Here is a 21,273-nt window from a genome sequence, read left to right as displayed (position 1 = left end):
CTCTGTATTGATGGCCTGAACACAGAAAAGAGTTTTTTTTAAGCTGGATAATCTGACTGGAATGTCCAAATGAACACATTAACACTGGCAATGCAACCAAATAATTGTATTTATTAACAGACAGGCTTGCTCAATGGTACACTGAGTAGCACTCTTGCCTTACAGCAAGAGGGTCTTTGATTCTTGACTGGGCTGTCTTTGGGGTGCAGTCTTCACATTCTCTTTGTGTTTATGTGAATTTTCTCCAGGTATTCCAATTTCCTCCCATAACCCAAATAAACGTAATATACAGATTAAAACCCTTACTTGTTGACACTTTCCAGCACAAAAATTGATATTTGGCTGTGGAGATCTGAAGGATCGTAATATACAGATTACTGACTCTGAGCTCTCCAAACGTGTGTGTGCAGTGTGCGTTATGAAACAAAGGCTTAGCAATCAACATCCATTACTTACTTGTATCATAAACTCTGTGGTAGGTTGTTTTTACAGATGTGCTTACAGGAGTCAGAAGCAACTTAACAGCACTGGATGGATGGATGGTAGATGTATTTTCTAATACACAACAGTCTGCACTGTTGGTGTGAGTGTTAAATGTTTGGCAAGAGGCAGTAATACTTCAATAATGCATCTGAAATGTCATGTATCAAGATAACTGTATATATTATGCATACTTTGAGATATCCCAGTACAGGGAGTGACGTTCAACGTTACATCTTGTGTCAGTTGGTGATATGGGATTTTACAAGATTACAGCACTAATGACTAAATGAGAACTATTTTATTTTAAAAATGTTCAGTAAAGGTGAAGTATAAACAAACAGAAAAGGAATTGCTTCCTTCAAAAACATTTCACAAATGGATGTAACATCTAGCCTGTGAAGAGATAACAACAATCCATCTAAGTTTATTTTATTATTAATGCTACCACAGCTTAGACGGACTGTTTTATACTTTCTTGGACTCCAATATCACAAAGGGATGGGGAGGGATGTATGACACCTGCCAGCATGACATGGTAAGAGGAAAGAATATTTTTGAAAAGGAAGTTATGTTCTTACCATAATGTTCCTTCTGTGTTGTCTATTTTCATTCTTCATTAACCTGTAGGTCTTGGTTCCAACCTTCGGAACTGACTCGGCCATTTTACTAGCTTGAGATTCAAAGCTAGAGCTTCTCCTCCCTACCCATAAAAAGTCTCTTTCCCCCACAGTACCCCAGATTAAGTTTGCTGCAACTATTTATCTACTGTCCACCAAAAACAATCTACCACAAACAAAAGGATAGAGAAAACAGGAGCTCAAAGGTTCCTCTGAACATATCCATCAGGTAACTCGAGGTCTCGGACTGGAGGCAGGTTAATGAAGAATGTAAATAGACAACACAGATGGAACATTATGGTAAGAATATAACTTCTTTATGTTGTCATTTTCTTTCGTTCATTAACCTGTGGGATGGAGTCCCCAGCTACAGAAATTCAGGGTGGCCCTCATGGAAGGATATTCTGGAGTACAGCAGAGCCAAAGGCACTCCTATTCCTGGAAATGAGGTCCAACTTATAATGAGTAATGAACATATGAGGATTTGACCAATTAACAGCTGCACAGATGTCATCAACAGATGCTCTTGACCAAAAAACGTGGGAAGTTGCTATAGACCTTGTAGATTGCGCTTTAATCTGACCAGACATAGGCATGTTCTTCAAAGAATAAACATAGGAAATACAGTCTTTTAATCATTTAGCCAGAGAGGACTTGGTAATTGCTTTGCCTCTTTTAATGTCTGAAAAAGATATGAACAATTGTTCAGATGTCCTTAAAGACTTTGTTCTGTCTAGGTAAAAGCATAGTTGTCTATGCATCAAGTAAATGAAGAGTGTTGTTGTTGTTGTTTGTCTTTCGGCTTTTCCCGGTTAGGGGTCGCCACAGCGGAATTCCGGTCCGCTAATGACTGGCAGTTGTTTTTTATGGTGTCGAGTTGCCAGCCTGATGTCCAACCTTCAACAAAGGCACGCCCATTCAAAGCATGTCTTTCGAACACCCACTCAACCGCGGGGAGGACATGCAGACTCCACACAGAAGGCACTCCCAACCCAAGCCGAGAATCGAATGGGAGAGTCTCTTGCTGTGAGGCAACAACGCTACCGCTGCACCACCGCAGAATTATTCTCCCTTATTCTGAAAGTTAGGGAAGAAAATACGGAGATTAATAGAGTGATTGATATTGCCTTCTGTAGAAACTTTAGGTAAGAAGGAAGGATTGGTGTTTAAGATTACTCTATCTATGTGAAACGTTAAATATGGAAACTTGAAAGAAAGGGCCTACAACTTAGAGATTCTTCTTGCCGAATAATTGCTACAAGAAAAAGTGTCTTCCATGAAAGAAACTTTAAATCTACTGTAGCCGCAGGTTGGAAAAGGGGAAGAACCAGTGCTTGCAACGTAATGGACAAATCCCAAGGGGGAGCTGGATCTTTGATTGGAGGAAGAAGTAAAAAGGTGCCCCGAAGAAAGGCTTTACAGAGTTTAGATAAAGATAATAAAACAGAGCCTCCTCTCAAATTTAAATTGAAAATTGCAGCTAACTGAACTTTGACAGTAGAAAAACTAGCCCACTCACTAAAAAGGGAAGCTAAAAAAATCCAACATCACAGAGATAGGGGCTGTAAAAGGATCTATTTGTTTCTGTTGGGCCCATATGGAAAACCTTTTCCACTTACTCTTTAGAAATCTTCCTGGTGGAGGGTTTATGGGCAGAAATCAAAATCTTCTGGAAAGGGAATGAAAGCCTGGGATGTGTGGCCATCACTGAAATTGGAGAAATCATGCGGTTAGTTTCAGGCTTTGAAGGTCCGGGTGAGGGTACTCCAAGGGGTGAGACAGAAGATCTGGAGCTGGATCTAGTGTCACTGGAGGGCAAAACAGGTGAAGAGTTAAAACAAAAGGTAGATGAACCAGACTTGTCAAGGCCAAAAGGGAGCAATAAGGACTACCTTCCTCTTCAACTTGAATACCATATGCAAGATCTTGAGACTTAGGGGCAATGGGGAAAAGGCACAGAGTAGACTGAGAGGCCAAGCATGGACTAGAGCATCCCTTGGTGACTGTCCCTCAGGAAGGGTCAAGGCAAAGTACCTGCTGCATTTGTTTTTGAAAGGAGGCAAAAAGGAAGCAGCAGGGTTGGCCCCATCTTTGGAAGATCATGTTTGCCGTGGATTGGTTCAGAGACCACTTGTAAGGAATCAGTACTACACGGCTGAGCCTGTCTGCTAGGATGTTGGACTCTCCTGGAATGTGCATTGCCACTAGAAAGCAGCTGGTAGAGACTGCCCATTGCCACACTCTCGTAGCTTCTCGATGCTGAGGGTAAGACCTGTTTCCTCCCTGTTTGTTGATATACCAGACCACTGACATATTGTCCATCTGTATTGCAATAATCCCTACAGGAAGAAAGCTGTGTAGCTCTTGCAATGCCAAAAGAATTGCTCTCATCTCTACGACACTGACATGCAAGTCAGTCTCCTGGGGCGTCCACGTGCCTTGAATCATCCGACCCAGACAATACCCTCCTACCCCCTGACCCCATCTGGGAGGTGTCCGTGGTCAACGTGGCATTTGAGGAAGGAAGTAGAAAGCAGTGGAAACTCTATATTGCTTGTTAAAAGGAAATTCCCTTGTTTGATAACGCAACTGTGAAGGATAAGTAAAGGTATCCTAAGGGAAGTAAGTGTTCTTACAGAATTTGGCATAGCACAAGAGAAGAAAAGTGGTCTACAGATATGCACATTAGGAGGGAGTTGGATGAAAAGGAGAGGTTTGGTAAATGATGTTTTCAGGTCTGAGTGACGAGCTGTAATGGTAATTGTGGATTCATCAGATTTTGCAAAGATGGTCTGCTTGGGAAAATCGGTGAAAAGAGAAGTGGACTGGAATGAATATTTATGACTGACTGGCATTTTTTTTGCAATCAAATTTACTATTTGAGGCACTGATACTACTATAGAACAAGCTATTTACTGGCTCTGGAGAAATGCTATGTCCAGGCACACTCCCCTCTAACAAAAGTAGTACAGGCTGTACTCCAAGCTCTCACCCCATGGTCCATTCCAGATGCAAGCAAAGGGAGTGGTACTGGTATTGGGCACATGGATGAAGTAAATGGTCCAAGCAGTTTTCTTTTTTATCAGCTACTCTTCAGAAAAGGATATGGAATAAAGACTAATATTCAATAACATAAGTTAACAAATGACAAGAGATGATAGCTCTCAACCTCTTAGAGCAAGAAATCCGGACAAAGCCATAAATAATGGGGAGACAAAGGCCCACAAAACAGGAATAATTTTTAAATATTGCTCTTACAAACTTAGAAAGTTGAGAGACTATCAGGTTTTGAATTAGCATGAATTTTCTGAAAGGTATAAAGCCTGAATCCCAAATGTCTCTCATTATTTTCGGACTGCAGTCCTCAATGACTTGGCAATGACTTTCCAGAAAACCACAATTTTATGTACAACAGGACAAAAATATGAGGCAAAAATCTGGATATTCCGCAAAAATCGGTACAGTTGAGAGGTAGATGAGGAATTTAAAGTACGTTTAGGAAGAATGTGGTATGGCTATAGTAGAAGACGTAATAATGCAATTTGTTTGACAGATTATGTAGAATGGCTATGTGCTGTTTTAATGAAAAAAACCCTGAACTTTCATTACAATGTTTTTGCAGTGTTGGTGTACTACTTGGGGAACTGTTTTCAGAAGAGGGTTGCACCCCCCCCCCCAGAGATGCATAAACACTGAGGGAAGAGGCACTATAGCCATTTAATGAAAATGCTGATCTTTCATTATAATTTATTTCTTTAAAATAAGCATATTCTAGTAGAATACACGATTTTACAGATACAAAAGGGCTTTAGGAAGTTGCCTTATAAGTGGGAACTACTAAAATATTGTGGCCCTAAACAAAAAATGTAGGGCAATAAAACAGAATGAAACTGCATGGTGACATTGTTTAGGATGCAGATGTGAGGTACTTTGATAGGTAACACGTCTTCACTGAAAAAAGCAGGTTTTCAACAGAATCAAGAAAGACTGACACAAACTAATATCAGAAAGTTAACACTGCAATAAACTGTTTATATAAATTGACAACTCATCTTAACTTCTTTAATTGTGGAAAATGTGAATTTCCTGAATAACTATGTGAGGGGCTAGGGTAATGTAAAAAGGTAATGAGCAAGAAGGAAGGAAACTATGGTGGGTATATCAAGACCCCCACTTGCACTCTTCATGGAACCGATGTGCATATATGCACCAGACAAAAGAGATTCACAAGTAGAGAACTAGCAAATTTTCCTTGCCTTCATTCCACCTTAAATGAGGCCCTATTAAATTATTGAAAAGACTGTTCAACGAACGGCATTTTTGGTGCTCTTAATATCGAACATGCCGTTCACCAAAATGTGAGATCGTGATAAAGGGAGGATCGGAAAATTTGCCCTTTCCTCACTGTAGTGCGATCCTGATATATATAACTAGCGGGGACTGGCCCCCCACGAGAGCAGAAATCGATGAACGGCGTTTATGATGAAATGCCGTTTGTTCACGGGAGCTTTTGATAATTTAATATAAACCCCCCTTTAAACCACTAGATTTCCCAAGTAGAATGATAGCAAATTCTGCGTGTTCTCATCCCTCTTTAAAAACTTAAACAAATACTGCATGACATAGACATATTTGAAGTATCAGATTCTCTAATGGTGTAAGACAATTCAGTGACTGGAAAAAATGCACTAAAATGAATTTCAGTTGCAAAAATATTTGAAAATTTAATTGTTATTCTTTATCCAGGGCACTACAGTATGTAGCAAGTACATGCTTCAATTAAATATGCTTTACATATGTAAGCCGACACAAGTAAGGGTTCTGTCACAGACTGTAAATTTCACTGAAAATACAATTTACTTTAAATCAGCAGTCTCTCCTTTTAGTGCTGGCATAAATGCCTACTAATATTGCAGATAGTTTGCTGACAAATTCAGATGGCCAGCAAAGCATCTCTATGTAACAATATTTAAATGGTGTTTGCTTTTGAGGTTTCTAGACTGCTGAATGTTAGAGCACAGACATGACTTTACTGGACAAGGTGGCCAATTAAATTCTCTTTATGATGTTTTTCCATTGTAGTGCATTACTGAGATGGAGGCACTTCAAACACACCCCCAAAAATTATTAAATCATTGCATATCCTTCTACTGTATGTCATGAAAGAATTTTGCATACTGTTCTTACCAAGCAAAGTATCAGCCTATCCAGTGTGACAATGTTGTATTTCCACACCATGTCATTGAGGATCTCTATGCACTTGTTCAGCTGTTGTCCTCCAGCAGAAGTGGAGAACTCGTACACCAAGAAATCTGCAAACGTCCTGACATGTGCTACCAAAGCTCTTGCACCAATTCTCTCCAAAACCCTAAATGCAAAGGAGCAAGTTAAAAATCAGCAAATATGAACTAAGTAACAGCAGTAGAACCTCACGAAACAAAACTCTGAAAATACCTTCTTCAAGAAGTAAAATGACAGAGAAATATCATGGCCAGGATCTCAGTACCAGCCTTTATTATCATTTTTTTATGTGGGGTGTCAGCAGGTCCTCTATTTAACATGCTGCATTGCTTATACAAACCCAGAAACTTCACAGACAAATCAACTATTTCATCTCGTGCTTAAAAAACTTACAGAAAGATGAGATGACAATGCCACAGCTTTACAGGTTATCTATAACAATATGTTCATATACATACAAGTGGTTGTGGTTCCCATGACCGAGAGGTTGTTAACTGACTGAAAGACACAATCAGCCATACCTGATTCATTAACTGCAACAAGGTAGAACATAACTTGCCCATCGCCTTGCAGGACCCATGTTAAAGCCCATTTCTCAAAACTCGATGAGTTGAGGTTTGCCTGACTGGGAATTCACTTACAGCAAGTCAATATAACTGAATAGACTCATTCAGACACATATACAAAATTGTACTTTTTATATGTACATACTTCCATATGTTACCATTTATTCAACTTAATTTATGAATGACGCAACCTACACCGACATCTCTATGTGGATAACCTTAGGTATGCATTCTCTAAAAAAGAAAGAGAAGCAACACAGAAACTAGTTTAGCTTCACATACAAAGATCCTCGAAAATATCAACTATGAAGCTCTAACTTAAAATCATCAGCTCCACAAATAGGCAATGAAGAAATAATATATACCAACCTCAAAATTAACCAAAACAAAACCATCAACATAATTGGATGCTACTTCCCACCTGGCCAAAACATCCCTCCACTAGAAAACCTCCTCAGCTGGTTTACCCACCATCTCCCCCAAGAAACTATCATCTTAGGTGATTTCAATATTGACTGGCAATCCTGTTCTGGCAACAATCCAACCCATCATGTACACCTTCATGGCTTCACCCAACTAGTCCAGTCACCAACTAAGATAAATAAAAACTCCAGCAAGCACACTACCCTGGATTGGATACTAGTCAGTAAGAGCCCCCAGTCATATATAACAGGCTGCTTATCAAATAGCCTCAGTGATCACTCCCCAACATTCCTACTCAAAAAATACCTATACCAAGCTAAACCTGTCATCTACCGTCAAATACGTAAAAAACTAAACTTTAACCCACTCACATTCATCCCATCCCTCAAAGAATGTAACTGGCATCCTCTAAAGTACCTCAGTCTAGATGACGCAGTTGAATTTTTTAATACTACCTTCCTGAACATCCTCAATTACCATGCCCTCATAAGATTTTCCAGAACCAAAGCACAACCCTCCCCATGGCTGCAGAAAACCACTAAGTCAGAAATGAAAAACAGGGATAAAGCCTGGGAGCACTGGCGCAAAACCAAAACCCCCTCAGCTAGACAGAAATTCCTAGAACTACACAATAGAGTCCTTGCAACTCCCACTCTAATATCATCCACCCCATCCAACCACTACCTTTCTCTCCACTCCACTAACTACCTTGATTATAGCAAGCTCAGATGCTCATAAGCCTAGTACTTATTATACAGCAGGAACTTCTCATTGTAACATTTGTTAATGTCTGTTATGTACTTCACAGATAAAGATTCTAGTTGTCTACTGATGTACTATGTTCTTCATCTGTAAATATGTTGTAAGTAATTGCTATGTTAAATTGTTAATCGCTATGTAATCCAATGTAACTACTGTCTGTTTATTTTACTGTGGAGCTTTTCTCCCCGGGCCTCCGCTGAAAATGGACCTACGTCCAGTCGGACACTCCCGGTCAACAAATTTAAATAAAATAAATAAATAAATAAAATAACAATGGTCATCTTGCAGTTTTGGGATATAGGAATATTCTATTGCACTGATGCAATTTCCCATCAGCTCAACTGTTAAGAGAAAACCAAATGACCTACTATACCTACATTGCTGATGCTGAAAAATGAATTAATAGTGAAAAGAAGTCAATAGAAACAAAAATACTACTATGACAAACTGCAAGAAGAAAAAAGATTTACAGGTTAAGGACAAAACTTATAATATAAAGGCCTGAAGCCATAGTAGTTGCTAAGGTACTTAAACCAAAACTGTTGTTCAAAGAAAAGTATACAAGGAATCACACACATTTGCATAAGATAACTATATCAAAATCTCCCAGGAAGACCAGCAACTAGAAGTCACAAGCAAATCCTGCCTCAAGAAAAGAGGATTTGATAATTCTGAAACTCAAGTTTCACAGACAATTGTCTCTCCAGGTAAAACAGTCCTACAGTAGGCACCATCCTAAAATGAAGATCACGTCTTAAGTAAATACAATGGATATAACAAGTTTACATACCCCTGTTAAAATGCCAGTTTTTTTTATGATCTAAAAAAATGAGACCACAATAAATCATTTCAAAATGTTTCCCACCTTTAATGTGACCTACAACCTGTACAATTTAACTGAAAAACTAACAAATCTGTTAGGGGAATAAAATAAAAAAATAACATACAATAATATGGTTGCATAAGTGTGCACACCCTTAAACTAATACTTTGTTGAAGCACCTTTTGATTTAATTATAGCATTCAGTCTTCTTGGGTAAGAGTCTATCAGCATGGCACATCTTGACTTGGCAATATCTGCCCTTGCAAAATTGCTCCAAATCTGTCATACTGCGAGGGCATCTCTTGTGCACAGCCCTCTTCAGGTCACCCCACAGATTTTCTATTGGATTTAGGTCTGGGCTCTGGCTGGGCCAAAACTTTAATTTTCTTCTGGTGAAGCCATTCTTTTGTTGATTTGGATGTATGCTAGGGGTCATTGTCGTGTTGAAAGGTGAAATTCCACTTCATCTTCAGCTTTCTAGCTGACAACTGAAGGTTTTGGGCCAAAAATGACTGGTATTTGGAACTGTTCATAATTCCCTCCACCTTGACTAAAGCCCCAGTTCCAGCTGAAGAAAAGCAACCCCAAAGCATGATACTGCCACCACCATGCTTCACTGTGGGGATGGTGTTCTTTTGGTGATGCAGTGTTGTTTTTGCACCAAACGTACCTTTTGGAATTGTGGCCAAAAAGTTCAACCTTGGTCTCATCAGACCATAACACATTTTCCCACATGCTTTTGGGAGACTTGATGTATTGTTTTGCAAATTTTTGCCGGGCCTGGATTTTTTTTGTGTAAGAAAAGGATTCCGTCTTGCAACCCTACCCCATAGCCCAGACATATGGAGAATATGGGAGATTGTTGTCACATGTAGTACACAACCATTACTTGTCAGAAACTCCTGCAGCTCCTTCAGTGCTGCTGTAGTTCTCGTGGCAGACTCCCTGACCTGTTTTTGTCTCGTCTTTTCACAATTTTGGAGGGATGTCCAGTTCTTTGCAATATCACTGCTGTCCCGTATTTTTTTTACACTTTTTGATGACTTTCTTCACTGTGTTCCATGGTATATCCAATGCTGTGGAAATTTTTTTGCACCCTTCTCCTGACTGATACCTTTCAACAATGAAATCCCGTTGATGCCTTGTAAGCTCTCTGCAAACCATGGCTTATGCTGGAGCAGGCAACTGAGTAAATGTGAGGAAAATCCTACTAGGACAGTTGAACTTTATTTGGGGTTAAACAAAGTCTCTTTAATTGATGGCTGGTGTGTACCCAAGAAGATTTAATGCTGTAATTAAAATCAAAAGGTGCTTCAACAAAGTATTAGTTTAAGGGTGTGCACACTTATGCAACCAGCTTATTGTACGTTTTTTATTTTTTTATATTTTTTCCCCAACAGATTTCTTTGTTTTTCAACTGAATTATACAGGTTATAGGTCACATTAAAGGTGGAACAAGTTTTGAAATGATTTATTGTGGTCTCATTTTGTATATCACAAAAACCTGGCATTTTAACAGGGGTGTGTAAACTTTGTATATCCATTGTAGTTCTGTTAATTCTCAAGGTACAGACAATCATGGAAGATACCAGAAAGACATATGAACTGTTCAAGAGTTAAAAATGATACTAAGAACTAAAAGTTCCATTTGTTAAAATTTCTTGAACTATGCACAGAAAGATGTGTTTTGATGTAAACAGCCCAGGACATTCTCACTTGTATAATTAAGGCTAATTTTATATTGTAGTATATTATAATGTATGCTGCCTCACAAATAAACACAGAAAGATTTAGCAGATATTAGATACAGGGTATATATACATCTTTAATGCTAATGAGCCAACCCCACCAACTTGCAAGCAACATGGTACACTCTTCCACTTAAGTCTCAGGTGGAGTGCACACCTCAGTGAGGCTGTGCCACACCTTCTGTGTTAATTAAGTCTCTTGACATAACTGCAGCTACCATCAGTACAACCATGCTGGCATGAACTGAGGGCCAAGAGACCACAGTACGGAACTCTGCAATAGACATCCCTAAAACATGCACTGGAGACTACAGCATTTTCCATTTGGCACTGAGGTGCCTTATGGAAGATAATAAAGATGTCAATACTCCTGCATTATTCATCATTGCTCTACCCTGGTAACCAAACCTAAATAAATAACTGTGCCTATCTACATGGTAACTGCCAGCCCTTCTCTCCCTGAAATGAAATGATGAAGATCTGTTCAGTCTTGCTAAACTTGTGGACCACCTTTACAAAAAACCTGAGCTGACATATCTACAGTGTGAAGAACTTTCTCCCCTCTGGTTTTGCAACAAAGAAAACAGAACGGTGAAGTGACTGGACCAACAACAGCTAGAAAAAGTACAGTTTTGTACCTACCATAAATGTAGATGTTCGAAGATCCACATTGCTGCAGTCCTAACACTTGGGTAGTCCGCTGTCCTCGGTCGGCCCGAATATCAGAGTATAAGGCTGACGTCGGTCAAGGCGCATTTGACTGACATCAGAACGTCAGGGTACAAATGCGCATGACCGACGTCATATCCTCAGTCTTTTCTTGCCCCAGATGTCAGAAGACCCTAAAAAGAAAGGTCAAAACCCATAGACAACAACTAAACAACCAACTAGCCTAACACCAAAAATATGTACAAGATATACAATATATACAAAAATGCCATATACCTCAGATGGATAACCCAACCCACACAACCACCTCAAACAACAGAGGGAAGGAGGGAGGGTAAATTGGACTGCAGCAATGTGGATCTTGAACATCTACATTTATGGTAGGTACAAAACTGTACTACGTTCTTCATCCCACATTGCTGCAGTCCTAACACTTGGGTAGAATCCCAAAGCAGAGGTAAGGGAGGATGGCTAAACTATAATGAAGCAGGAGCTGCCAGAATGCCCTGCAACACAGCAGTGGCAAAACCAGCCCTGGATTTAGAGTACAATGGAAGGTGGTAATGCCTAGAGAAGGTATGCACTGAACTCCAAGTGGCTGCCTCCAAAATATCCTTAGTAGCCACCCCTCAAAAGCTGTTGAAGTGGCAGTAGCCCTAGTGGAATGAGGTCTAATCCCAGATGGAATCTCTTTGCCATGATGGGAATAACAGAAAGCAATGCAAAATCCAATCCACTTAGAAATAGTTTGTTTTGACACTGGCTTGCCCTGAGAGCACAAAGCAAAAGAAACTAATAACTGCTGAGATTGTCTGAACCCTTTAGTTCTGTCCAAATAATATCGCAACTGCCTGTGTACATCTAAAGTGTGCAAAATCTTTTCCCCTTTAGTTTGGGGATTTGCATAAAAAGTAGGCAAATGAATAGTTTGGTTTAAAGCCACACTAGAAACCACTTTAGGCATAAAGGAAGGATTAGTACGCAAAGATACCCTATCCTTGTGGAAAATTAAGAAAGGCTCAACTGCCATAAGGGCCTGCAATTCAGAAACCCTTCTTGCAGAGGTAATGGCCAACAAAAAGCAGTCTTCCATGACAAATATTTCAACTCAGCAGTAGCTGCAGGCTCAAAAGGTTGTAGAGTGAGTTTCTCCAACACAAAATTGAGATCCCAAGCAGGAGTAGGAGCCCTTCGTGGGGGTCTTATATTCTTTGCCCCTCTAAGAAATTGCTTGAATAAAGGATGAGAAAACAATGGTGGGTCACAATCGTAGTGAGCTGAAATTGCTGCAGCATGAATCTTAATAGAAGAGAAGGACAAACCTTTGTCCAATAACTCAGTAAGATATTGAAGAGCCACACTTAAATCAGGCTCAGAAAAGTACAGTTTTGTACCTACCATAAATGTAGATGTTCGAAGATCCACATTGCTGCAGTCCTAACACTTGGGTAGTCCGCTGTCCCAGTCGGCCCGAATACCAAAGTATAAGGCTGGCGTCGGTCAAGGCGCATTAGTCTGACGTCAGGATACAAATGCGCATGACCGACGTCATATCCTCAGTCTTTTCTTGCCCCAGATGTCAGAAGACCCTAAAAAGATAAGGCCAAAACCAAAAAACACCAAACACTCCTGTACCAAATATATGTACAATATATACAAATTTACAAAAGTACAACCCACCCACACAACCACCCCTAAACACAGAGGGAAGGAGGGAATTGGACTGCAGCAATGTGGATCTTCGAACATCTACATTTATGGTAGGTACAAAACTGTACTATGTTCTTCATCTCACATTGCTGCAGTCCTAACACTTGGGTAGGATCCCAAAGCAGAGGTAAGGGAGGCTGGCAAATCATAAAGAAGCAGGAGCTGTCAACATGCCCTGCAAAATAGCCGTGGCAAAACCAGCCCTAGATTTAGAGTAGAGAGGAAGGTGGTAATGCTTAGAGAAAGTATGCACTGAACTCCAAGTAGCTGCCTCCAAAATATCCTTAGTTGCCACCCCCCTTAGAAATGCTGTTGAAGTGGCAGTAGCCCTAGTGGAATGAGGCCTAATCCCAGCTGGAATCTCCTTGCCATGATGGGAATAACAAAATGCAATGCAAAACCCAATCCACTTAGAAATAGTTTGTTTTGACACAGGCTTGTCCTGAGAACTCAAAGCAAAAGAAACAAACAACTGCTGAGACTGCCTAAAATCCTTAGTCCTGCTTAAATAATAACGCAACTGCCTGTGTACATCTAAAGTGTGCAAAATCTTTTCCCCTTATTTTGGGGATCTGCATAAAAAGTAGGCAAATGAATAGTTTGGTTTAAAGCCACACTAGAGACCACCTTAGGCATAAAGGAAGGATTAGTGCGTAATGATACCCTATCCTTATGGAAAATCAAAAAGGCTCAACCGCCATAAGGGCCTGCAATTCAGAAACCCTTCTTGCAGAAGTAATGGCCAACAAAAAGCAGTCTTCCATGACAAGTATTTCAATTCAGCAGTAGCCGAGGCTCAAAAGGTTGTAGAGTAAGTTTCTCCAACACAAAATTGAGGTCCCAAGCAGGAGTAGGAGCTCTCGTGGGGTCTTATATTCTTTGCCCCTCTAAGAAATTGCTTGAACAAAGGATGAGAAAACAATGGTGGGTCACAATCATAGTGAGCTGAAATTGCTGCAGCATGAATCTTAATGGAAGAGAAAGACAAACCTTTGTCCAATAACTCAGTAAGATATTGAAGAGCCACACTCAAATTAGGCTCAGAAACCTCCAAATCCTTTGCTGCACTCCAAAATAAAAATCTCTTCCATTTTTCTGCGTACACTTTCCTTGTACTAGGTCTTCTGGCTTCCATAATCACATTCAAAACTTGTTGAGGAAGTTGAGACCTGCTGTGGTTCAAAACAGAATATGCCAGGCTGTTAGATGAAGAGAGTGAAGCTTGACATTGAGTAGATGACCGTCCTCTGAGACAATAGGTGTGGAATCAAAGGTAAAGGCCATGGAGGCTTCCTTACCAGACTCCTCAGTAATGGGTACCAGTGTTGCGAGGCCAATCTGGAGCTATTAAAATCATCCTTGGCTTGTCTTGTCTGACCTTTAGGAGTACCTTTGGGAGGAGAGGCAGAGGTGGAAAGGCATACACATGAAGATTTTTCCAACTGAAAGAAAGAGCATCCACTTTCCAAGCTGTGTGATGAAACCTTTTCGTGCAAAACTTTGGCAGCTGGTGGTTTAGTGGAGAAGCGAACAGATCTATGTCTGGAGTTCCCCATGACACTGTCAATTTCGAAATACATGAAGATCCAGTTTCCACTCGTGGGGATCCATGATTTGCCTGCTTAACACATCTGCTAAGGAGTTCTGTGCTCGGCAGAAACCTTGCCTGAAGATTTAGTTGCAAGCTGAGCGCAGTCTCCCACAAAATCATTGCTTGCCTGCATAGAGGATAAGAATGTGTTCCCCCTTGTTTGTTGATGTACCACATGACAGTTGTGTTGTCTGTTAGAATCAACACCTGCCCTGGAAGAAGTAACTCCTTGAAAGCCATTAATGCAAACTGGACTGCTAACATCTCCTTCATGTTGATATGTAGATGCTGTAGTCTGGCAGGCCACTTGTCTTGTATCCACTTTCCATTCAGATGAGCTCCCAAGCTATGTCTAAGGCATCTGTCGTTAGAATCTGACTCGCCTCTGGCGGGTCACAGAGAGTCCCTTGTTTAGGTGACATTCCTGAGCCCACCACAAAAATTCCTTTTGAATGCAAGGTATTATTTGAATGACAGTGTCCAAATCCTGGCAGTGCTGTGTCCATACATTTTTGAGATACCATTGCAGCTTCCTCATATGCAGTTTGGCATTGGGAAGCACCAGAATACAAGATGCCATGAACCCTAAGGCTTGAAGGACTGTCCTTGGAGTCAGCCGGACTGAAGAGATAGTTGATGGAAGTAAAGGGAAAGATTCTTTTGTTTGTCCGGGGTTAAAAGGCCATCTGGGTTGCTGTATTCAGTCTCACACCCAGAAAGCACATGTCTTGAGAGGGTACTAGACTGGACTTTATTTCGTTCACAGAATACCCCAGGCATCTTAGCACTGCTATCACATATTCCAAATGCTGAAAAGGTCTTCCTTTTCTTGAGCCAGAATCAGGCAGTCGTCCAAGTAAGGATAGATTTGTATTCCTTTTAGCCTGAAGTAAGCTATCACTGGAGCCAGAACTTTGTGAATACTCTGGGCAGTAGATAAGCCAAAGGGCAATGCAGAGAACTGATAATGGGAATTCCCAGCTCGAAAACGCAGATACTTCCTGCAACTTAGTCTGATAGGCACATGAAGGTAAGCCTCCTTGAGATCTAAAGTTACCATCCAGTGATCTTTTCCCAGCAGAGGTAAAAGCTGTTGTAACGTCAACATTTTGAACTTGGGAATGTCCAGATAAGCGTTGAGGATAGATAAATCCAAAATTGGTCTCCACGTGTTCCCCTTTTTGGTACTAGGAACAGGCGAGAATAAAATCCTAGGCCCCTTTCTGGCACAGGAACCGGCTGAATGGCCCCTATTTGGAGTAACAGAGAAATTTGCTTGTGAGCCTCTTTTCTTTGTAGAGGAGGAATGTCTGGCATGCCTTTGAAAGGAGGCAAGGTATGGAAATAAAACCTGTAACCGTGGTGAATGATATCCAATACCCATCTGTCTTGGGTAATTAAACTCCAATTTTCTTTGAAAAGTGCCAGCCTTCCTCCCAAAGGTGCTGCCAGGCGAGAAGGCTCTGGCAGCTGAAAAGGCAGGTCATTGGGTCTGTTTACGAAAGGACTGACCCCTGCCCTCACCAGAAGACTGAGCAGGTGAACTCCCTGTTCTAGGCCTAAAGAACCTTGAGCTCTGCCCCTACCACGTCTAGACCTACCCCTAGACTGGGAATCATAAGAAGGATATGTCCACCCCTTAGTAGGCCAATTTCTACTAAACTTCGGAGGCTGAACCTGCAAAAAATCTTTAACAGTCTGCATAGACTTAGCCTTGTCCTCCATTTTCTTTAAAACTGCTTCCACAGGCGAACCAAACAACACATCAGATTGTAGCAGACATCTAAAATCCTTGTCTTAACATGCTCAGCTAAATTCTGATCCCTCAGCCAGGCGTGCCTCGAAGAACAGAACCAGTGGCAGCCACCCTCGAAGAGGCCTGTACAGCATCAAAACCACATTGTAAAGAATGCTTACCCACCTGTTCAGAAACATGAACTAAATCCTGCAACTCTTTACACTCAATACCTTCCGCCAGAGCATCCACCTTAGACTTCAATTGTGAAAGGAGATAATTTTGGTATTTTAACATGTGGAACTGGCAATTCAAAGCCCTCATGGCTAAAGTGGAAGAAGTATACACCTTCTTTCCCCATCTATCCAAAGCCCTTGCCTCTTTATCAGGAGGAACAGGATTTTTAACAACAGAAGCCTTAACACCTTTAGGCCCCTGAGAAACAGTTTCTGGGTCTGCCCTAGGACTCTTAAAAGATACTTATGAGCTTCAGGCACCCTATAATATCTATCTGGTTTAACTGGGGCAGGAGGCAAAGAATCAGGGTTCAGGGAAGCCTCTGCAAAACATCTTCCACCACATCCAGAACAGGAGGTATAGCTAAAGGCCTATGCTGGGGTAGAAACAAAATTCCCTAAGCCTTTTCCTGGAATCAGAGAAATCTTGACCTTCCCATTTAAACTGCGCCCTCATGGAATGAAGAGTCTCTGAAAAGAAAAATCCTCAGGAGGAGAAGCAAGGAGTAGAATCATCTACATCAGAATCAGAATAAGGAGGATACTCCTGTAAGTCTTCAGCCGAGACTCAGATGCCTCGAACACTGCTCAAAACTCTCAAGCTCAGGTTCCACCCTAGGCCCCTTATGAGGGGGGGCATAGAACCTCTAATCATAGTAATCAAATCTTCTGCCATTTTAAGCATATGTTTCTTAGGCAGAGACCCTGAAGAACTAGGAGAGACACCCACTGAAGTTAAACCTGGCCTGCCTCTCAAGAAGCCTTGGAAACAGAAGGGAGGGCCTAACCACCTTAGGAAGGGAGGGAGAACAGCTACCTGAGAAGCCCCTTCAGCCTGGCCTACCTCCTGAGAGGACACATCTTGTAACAGTAAAGTCTCTCCCTGAGACTCCAAAGAAACTTCTGGCAGAACCTCCGGCTCCACCGAGCCTCTAAAGAACCGGCGTCCGGGACAGGCGGTTCTTCCAACCTAGGCTTTGCTGCTTTGTCCTTGCGCTTTTAGGCGAAGCGGGCGCGGAGCATCCAACAGCATTTTATAATTACAACGCTTCCCAAAACTAACCTGGCACAGTCTAATCTTCTCTTTATAGTGCGTTTGTTAAATCTAGCACAAGAGCGACATCCAACAACGTCGTGCTCAGGCCCTAAGCAAGGTATACACAAGGTATGGTAATCCCTATGAGGTATCTGTTTCCCACAAGAAATACAGTTATTCACTTTTTCTGACATCCGGTTAAATACTGAGGCAAGAAAAAACCAAAATATTCCCCAACGGGGTACTTAGCCAACTTTGATTCGGTCTGAAACTCCGACTTCAGAAAATTTCAGAACGCCAACCTGCACTCGCAATACTGCTTCTGCATCGGACCATGCGGCAAAAAAGACTCAGGATATGACGTCGGTCATGCGCATTTGTACCCTGACGTCGTGGCGTCAGACTAATGCGCCTAGACCGACGTCAGCCTTATACTTTGGTATTCGGGCCGACTGGGACAGCGGACTACCCAAGTGTTAGGACTGCAGCAATGTGAGATGAAGAACATCATCCAAATCCTTAGCTGCACTCCAAAATAAAAATCTCTTCCATTTATCTGCGTACACTTTCCTTGTACTAGGCCTTCTAGCTTCCAAAATCACATTCAAAACTTGTTGTGGAAGTTGAGACCCTCTATGGTTTAAAACAGAATATGCCATGCTGTTAGGTGAAGAGAGTGAAGTTTGACATTGAGCAAATGACTGTCCTCCTGGGACAACAGATGTGGAATCAAAGGCAAAGGCCATGGAGGCTTCCGTACTAGACTTCTCAGTAGTGGGTACCAGTGCTGTCGAGGCCAATCTGGAGCTATCAAAATCATCCTTGGTTTGTCCTGTCTGACCTTCAGAAGTACCCTTGGGAGGAGAGGCAGAGGTGGAAAGGCATACACATGAAGATTTTTCCAACTGAAAGAAAGAGCATCCACTTTCCAAGCTGTGGGATGAAACCTTTGTGCAAAACTTTGGCAGCTGGTGGTTTAGTGGAGAAGCGAACAGATCTATGTCTGGAGTTCCCCAGGACACTGTCAATTTCTGAAATACATGAAGATCCAGTTTCCACTGTGGGGATCCATGATTTGTCTGCTTAACACATCTGCTAAGGAGTTCTGTGCTCGGCAGAAACCTTGCCTGAAGACTTAGCTGTAAACTGAGAGCAGTCTCCCACAAAATCATTGCTTGCCTGCATAGAGGATAAGAATGTGTTCCCCCTTGCTTGTTGATGTACCACATGACAGTTGTGTTGTCTGTTAGAATCAACACCTGCCCTGGAAGAAGTAAATCCTTGAAAGCTATTAATGCAAACTGGACTGCTAACATCTCCTTCATGTTGATATGTAGATGCTGTAGTCTGGCAGGCCACTTGTCTTGTATCCACTTTCCATTTAGATGAGCTCCCCAAGCTATGTCTGAGGCATCTGTCGTTAAAATCTGACTCGCCTCTGGCCGGGTCACAGAGAGTCCCTTGTTTAGGTGACATTCCTGAGCCCACCACAAAAATTCCTTTTGAATGCAAGGTATTATTTGAATGACAGTGTCCAGATCCTGGCAGTGCTGTGTCCATACATTTTGAGATACCATTGTAGCTTCCTCATATGCAGTTTGGCATTGGGAAGCACCAGAATACAAGATGCCATGAACCCTAAGGCTTGAAGGACTGTCCTTGCAGTCAGCCCGGACTGATGAGATAGCTGATGGAAGTAAAGGGATAGACTCTTTTGCTTGTCCGGGGTTAAAAAGGCCATCTGGGATGCTGTATTCAGTCTCACACCCAGAAAGCACATGTCCTGTGAGGGTACTAGACTGGACTTTATTTCGTTCACAGAATACCCCAGGCATCTTAGCACTGCTATCACATATTCCAAATGATGAAGAAGCTCTTCCTTCCATGAGCCAGAATCAGGCAGTCGTCCAAATAAGGATAAATCTGTATTCCTTTTAGCCTGAAGAAAGCTATCACTGGAGCCAGAACTTTCGTGAACACTCTGGGCGCAGTAGATAAGCCAAAGGGCAATGCAGAGAACTGATAGTGAGAAGTCCCAGCTCAGCAGATACTTCCTGCAACTTAGTCTGATAGGAACATGAAGGTAAGCCTCCTTGAGATCCAAAGTTACCATCCAATGATCTTTGCCCAGCAGGTAAAAGCTGCTGCAACGTCAACATTTTGAACTTGGGAATGTCCAGATAAGTGTTGAGGATAGATAAATCCAAAATTGGTCTCCACGTGTTCCCCTTCTTTGGTACTAGGAACAGGCGAGAATAAAATCCTAGGCCCCTTTCTGGCATAGGAACCGGCTGTATGGCCCCTATTTGGAGTAACAGTGAAATTTGCTTGTGAGCCTCTATTCTTTGTTGAGGAGGAATGTCTGGCATGCCTTTGAAAGGAGGCAAGGTATGGAAATAAAACCTGTAACCGTGATGTATGATATCCAGTACCCATTTGTCTTGGGTAATTAAACTCCAATTTTCTTTGAAAAGTGCCAACCTTCCTCCCAAAGGTGCTGCCAGGCGAGAAGGTTCTGGCAGCTGAAAAGGTAGGTCATTGGGTCTGCTTACGAAAGGACTGACCCCTGCCTCACTCAAGACTGTGCAGGAGAACTCCCTGTTCTAGGCCTGAAAGAGCCCTGACCTCTGCCCCTGCCCGTCTAGATCTACCCCTAGACTGGGAATCATAAGAAGGATCGTCCACCCTTTAGTAGGCCAATTTCTACTAAACTTTGGAGGCTGAACCTGCAAAAAATCTTTAACAGTCTGCATAGACTTAGCCTTGTCTTCCATTTTCTTTAAAACTGCTTCAACAGGAGAACCAAACAAGACATCCGATTGCAAAGGTGCATCCAAAATCCTAGTTTTAACATGGTCAGATAAATTTTGATCCCTCAGCCAGGCATGCCTGCGAAGAACTGACCCAGTGGCAGCCACCCTAGACGAGGCCTGTACAGCATCAAAACCACATTGCAAAGAATGCTTACCCACCTGTTCAGAAACATGCACTAAATCTTGTAACTCTTTACAGTCAATACCTTCCGCCAGAGCATCAACCTTAGATTTCAACTGAGAAAGGAGATAATTTTGATATTTCAACATGTGAAACTGGCAATTCAAAGCTCTCATGGCTAGAGTGGAAGAAGTATAAACTTTCTTTCCCCATCTATCCAAGGCCCTGGCCTCTTTATCTGCAGGAACCGGATTCTTGACAACAGAAGCCTTAACACCCTTAGGCCCCTGGCTAATAGTTTCTGGGTCTGCCCTAGGACTCTTAAAAAGATACTTATGAGCTTCAGGCACCCTGTAATACCTATCTGGCTTAACAGGAGCAGGAGGCAAAGAATCCGGATTAAGAGAAGCCTCTGCAAACACATCTTCCACCACATTCAGAACAGGAGGTATAGCTAAAGGCCTATGCTGGGGTAAAAACAAAAATTCCCTAAGCCTTTTCCTGGAATCAGAGAAATCCTGGCCTTCCCATTTAAAATGCTCCCTCATGGAGTGAAGGGTCTCTGAAAAAGAAAAATCCTCAGGAGGAGAAGCAGAAGGAGTAGAATCATCCACATCAGAATAATGAGAATACTCCTGCAAGTCTTCAGCCGAAGACTCAGACACATCCGAAGCCTGCTCATAATCCCCCAACACAGGT

The 21,273-nt window shown here is 41.8% G+C and overlaps 1 protein-coding gene across 1 annotated transcript in view; it reads right to left on the bottom strand.

Annotated features, from left to right (window-relative positions):
- The window catches only part of MED23 (mediator complex subunit 23), a 1,483,999-nt gene that overhangs the window by 415,949 nt on the left and 1,046,777 nt on the right, over positions 1 to 21,273 (bottom strand). The window contains exon 14 of the mRNA XM_044067991.1: positions 6,288 to 6,468. Within this exon, the coding sequence (XP_043923926.1) occupies positions 6,288 to 6,468 (181 nt within the window). The remainder of the gene's footprint in view (positions 1 to 6,287; positions 6,469 to 21,273) is intronic.

The sequence above is a fragment of the Protopterus annectens genome, chromosome 1.part0 (assembly GCF_019279795.1).
Source record: "Protopterus annectens isolate FY-2018-M chromosome 1.part0, PAN1.0, whole genome shotgun sequence".
Classification (NCBI taxonomy): Eukaryota; Metazoa; Chordata; order Ceratodontiformes; family Protopteridae; genus Protopterus; species Protopterus annectens.
This window is presented reverse-complemented; position numbering and strand designations above follow the sequence as displayed.